Consider the following 3,941-nt stretch of genomic DNA (forward strand, 5'->3'; position numbering starts at 1 on the left):
TATATATATATATGTATATATATATATGTTTGTGTGTCTGTGTTTGTCCCCCAACATTGCTTGACAACTGATGCTGGTGTGTTTACATCCCTGTCACTTAGTGGTTCGGCAAGGGAGACCGATAGAATAAGTAGTAGGCTTACAAAGAATAAGTCCTGGGGTCGATTTGCTCGACTAAAGGTGGTGCTCCAGCATGGCCGCAGTCAAATGACTGAAACAAATAAAAGAATAATATATCTTGAAAGAGTTTAACTCAGGTATCTACTTCTCTAAGAATGGATAAAAATAGATTGCTTACAAAATTTTAAGCAATTATATCATTCAAGTCAGTGAAGATATCAGTCAAATATGATATTAGCAAAGTATGATATCAGTAAAGTAATAATTCATATCAGTTTTATGTATCAAAATATTCAAATATTTTTAGATTTATTTTTTACTCTGACTGTTTTTAAACCTTCATGGCTACATTTCTTAAGGAATATGTTGTGCAAATGTTTCAATTAATTTAGAAAATAATGAAGATTTTGAAGAAGTTTTATTAAAATAGCTGATGATGTCATCGCTAGCATGGTAGTTAAAAATATAGCTTAAAAACGGTTCTCATATAAATTATGATGGAAGATTTTAATGTAAATATAGATATTCTGCAACAAGATGTTTTATATCATAAGCCCGAAGACATTGTCAACCAGGCTGGTATCAAGAGGGGTTTTTTTTTTTTTTGTTACTAATCCATTTGAAAATTCAAACACCATATGTGATGACGTATAAGACAACCCTTTTTCTCAAGAAAAATATCTTAGAAAATTGCTGCAGATCCTGTATGCAAAATTGGGCCTATATTACATGTTTTAATGCACTAAATATTTGTTTTCCTGAATGTACTCTGCTGAAAATGAAGTGCGTCTAATATATTTGTGTCTCTTTTAGCTATTAAATATAGGAATTAAAAAGTCTTTGGCTTAGTGGTTAAGGTATTCAGTTCACGGTCATAAGGTCATAAGTTCAATTCCTGGTGGTGCATTGTGTCCTTGAGCCAGACCCTTCACATTGCTCCAGTCCACTCAGTTGACAAAAATGAGTTGTATCTGTAATTCAAAGGGCCAGCCTTGTCACCTTCTGTATCACACTGAATCTCCCTGAAAACTATGTCAGGGGTACACATGTCTGTGGAGTACTCAGCTACTTGCACATTAATTTGACTGTTCCACTAGAACCTTTGTTGTTTTAACAGATTGAGTGCCAGTACAGTAATTAGAATATTAAGCTGTTTGTTTTAGCTGGAAGAAATGTATTTATTTGCTGGAACAGTTAAATTAACTTTTCTTATTATGTTAATACTTTATCCAACTGAATTATTTTCATAACCAGTTTTAGATTGATCATCAAGACAAGTTTCACACGGCATTTCATTATCCTCATTGTTCATGTTTTTTTTTTTCCTTTTATCTGATATCATAAACGAACTCAAAATATATTTATTTCTATATCCTTATCTAATGTGATGTTTTATAATGTTCTATGAAATTTCATATCTAAATAGATATTAAATATTTAGTTTAATTTTTTAATAGATTCCTTTTTGTTTTTTGTCTTCTTTTTTCATTTCTTTATCTCCTTTTAGCACTTTCAAATCCTTGCCTCTCTCTGTGTGTGTATGTGCTTGGCACCATTAACAAACATCATCTGTTTACATTTGTTTTTTACATATGTTTACATGTTACTATATTGACACTGTTTATCAATAACACTAAAAAATGCCTTATTTTTTCTAAATATTTTATTGTTAATTATAAACATTATTGTTCAATGTCATTAATTACCTTGTGAATTACCTTTGGTTATTAGATGCTACTTTACCAAGAGATTTTATATATGATGTATATGGTTCAGTCTTTTATAACATAATTTGCTTAAATTATTTTATTCTGATAACAAAAATTACAGGAATCCCTTGGTGTGTATCTTATCATTTATCAACTTGATTGTATATATATGTATATATATTTTAATAATTTATTATTAATAATAAATTATTAAAATATTTTTCAATATACAACTCAATTTGATATTATCAAATTGTACTTCCTTGTAAGTTCAGATTTTGTAATTCCCTAACATTATAATATATGCATATATATGTATGTATGTATGTATGTATGTATATATGCATATATATATATATATATATTTATATATATATATTTATGTATGTATGTATGCATATATATATTTATGTATGTGTATATATATATATATGTATATATATATATATATATATATATATGGTTTATTTTATTGTTAATATTAACCAAACCACCAAACATTTCTGATTGCAAACACATATAAATAAAAAGACTTAAGTATATATTTATATTCATGTATTTATGTTTAAGAGAAAATTGTGTATATCCATACTTATATATATGTATCTACCACAAACATATATATACATCAATCATATATGTTTCTAAATATCTTGTTTTCTCATTATTCATTATGGACAATAATGAATAAATATTATATAATGCTAATAAACCATATTTGTATGTAAAATGTAACATTTTAAAACAGATTTATTTATCAACAATTGATTATTGAACTTAAAACTTTGTTAGATCTTACTAATTAATTAAGATTAGCTTGGTTATTTTGTGATGCTAAGTTTCCATAATCATTAATTTGCAATCTGAACAATGATTAAGATCATTTTGTATCAGTGAAAAGATAGGAAAAAAATATTCCTGCCCAATGTTAACACAAACTTATGACAAAGAAAATTAACATTTCAGTGTTTATTTTCTTGAAAATATGTATAAATATTCAAAAGTTTCTACTGTTGTTGTTAATTTCATATTGGATAAATAGAAAATATCTGTATAAAATTCAATGGAATTTTATTGATATTTTAAAGTATTTCTCAATAGAAATATTCTTCAAATATTTCCAATTATATTTTTGTATTTTTGTGATGATATACTTTTACGCCATTTTTTCAATATGGTTTTATTATGATAAATATTTCATTGTGGCTGTTTTTGCAGCGAGGAGATTGATTACATCATGATGTGTGTCGATGTGGACCAGGATGGAAAAGTTGATTATGATGAATTTACTGAGCGTTTCCATAATCCAGCAAAGGATATTGGTTTCACCATGGCAGTCTTATTGACTAATCTTTCTGAACACTCACCCAATGATCCACGGTAATGAAATAAATTACTATTCGATTTTGATTTTACTCTGTGTCCCCTAAAATCTAAAACATTCTTGTATTATATGTCAAGTTTTGTACCCATTTTTAATGCCGCTCACAAAAATGGATTTTAATGATTAAATACAGTGGAGTATCCTATATACAAATTGTTCTCTAAATCAGTGGTTCTCAATTTGGGTTTATATGGCCCTTCAGGGTCCATATGAGATCTGGTTGTTCAAATTTATGTACAATAAAATAGTTATATTTCTACAATTACACAAAATGTTAAATCATAAGGCACAAAAAGAAAATGACTCCCCAGACACAACAGAATATGCTTCAACACACGAAATCACATTAAGAATCTTACAAGCCAAATCCAAAAACAAAACAAAATGTTTAAACATTTTTTAATACAAATCTTAATATTTAATCATAAAAATATAATAGGAGATTTTAGGCATCAAACAGCTATGAGGGTGTCTCTTTTGAGTAAAATAGAAATCAATGGTGCCTTTAAGCAAAAAATTGTTGAGAACCATTGTTCTAAATTAACAAATTGAATAAAAAAATTTTCTGAAGAAAATTATATTCACCCAACAAGGTAAAATTTGAACAACAGAGCACAAGCAGACTATGCATGAATATAAGTGGCTCGGAAATATGTACAAACATTTTGTTAATGTCTATAATGTCTATAATTTTCGTATTTTATACAGAAATTGATAATGTTTCTCAT

General features: G+C 27.3%; 1 protein-coding gene across 16 annotated transcripts in view; it reads left to right on the plus strand.

Annotated features, from left to right (window-relative positions):
* LOC106881762 (ryanodine receptor 2) overlaps window positions 1-3,941 on the plus strand; it is a 381,060-nt gene that overhangs the window by 344,557 nt on the left and 32,562 nt on the right. For all 16 annotated transcript variants that reach the window (XM_014932251.2, XM_014932252.2, XM_014932258.2 and 13 more), the window contains one exon: window positions 3,048-3,209. In XM_014932251.2, coding sequence (XP_014787737.1) covers window positions 3,048-3,209 — 162 coding nt within the window. The remainder of the gene's footprint in view (window positions 1-3,047; window positions 3,210-3,941) is intronic.

Source organism: Octopus bimaculoides, chromosome 11, assembly GCF_001194135.2.
Source record: "Octopus bimaculoides isolate UCB-OBI-ISO-001 chromosome 11, ASM119413v2, whole genome shotgun sequence".
In the NCBI taxonomy this organism is placed as follows: Eukaryota; Metazoa; Mollusca; class Cephalopoda; order Octopoda; family Octopodidae; genus Octopus; species Octopus bimaculoides.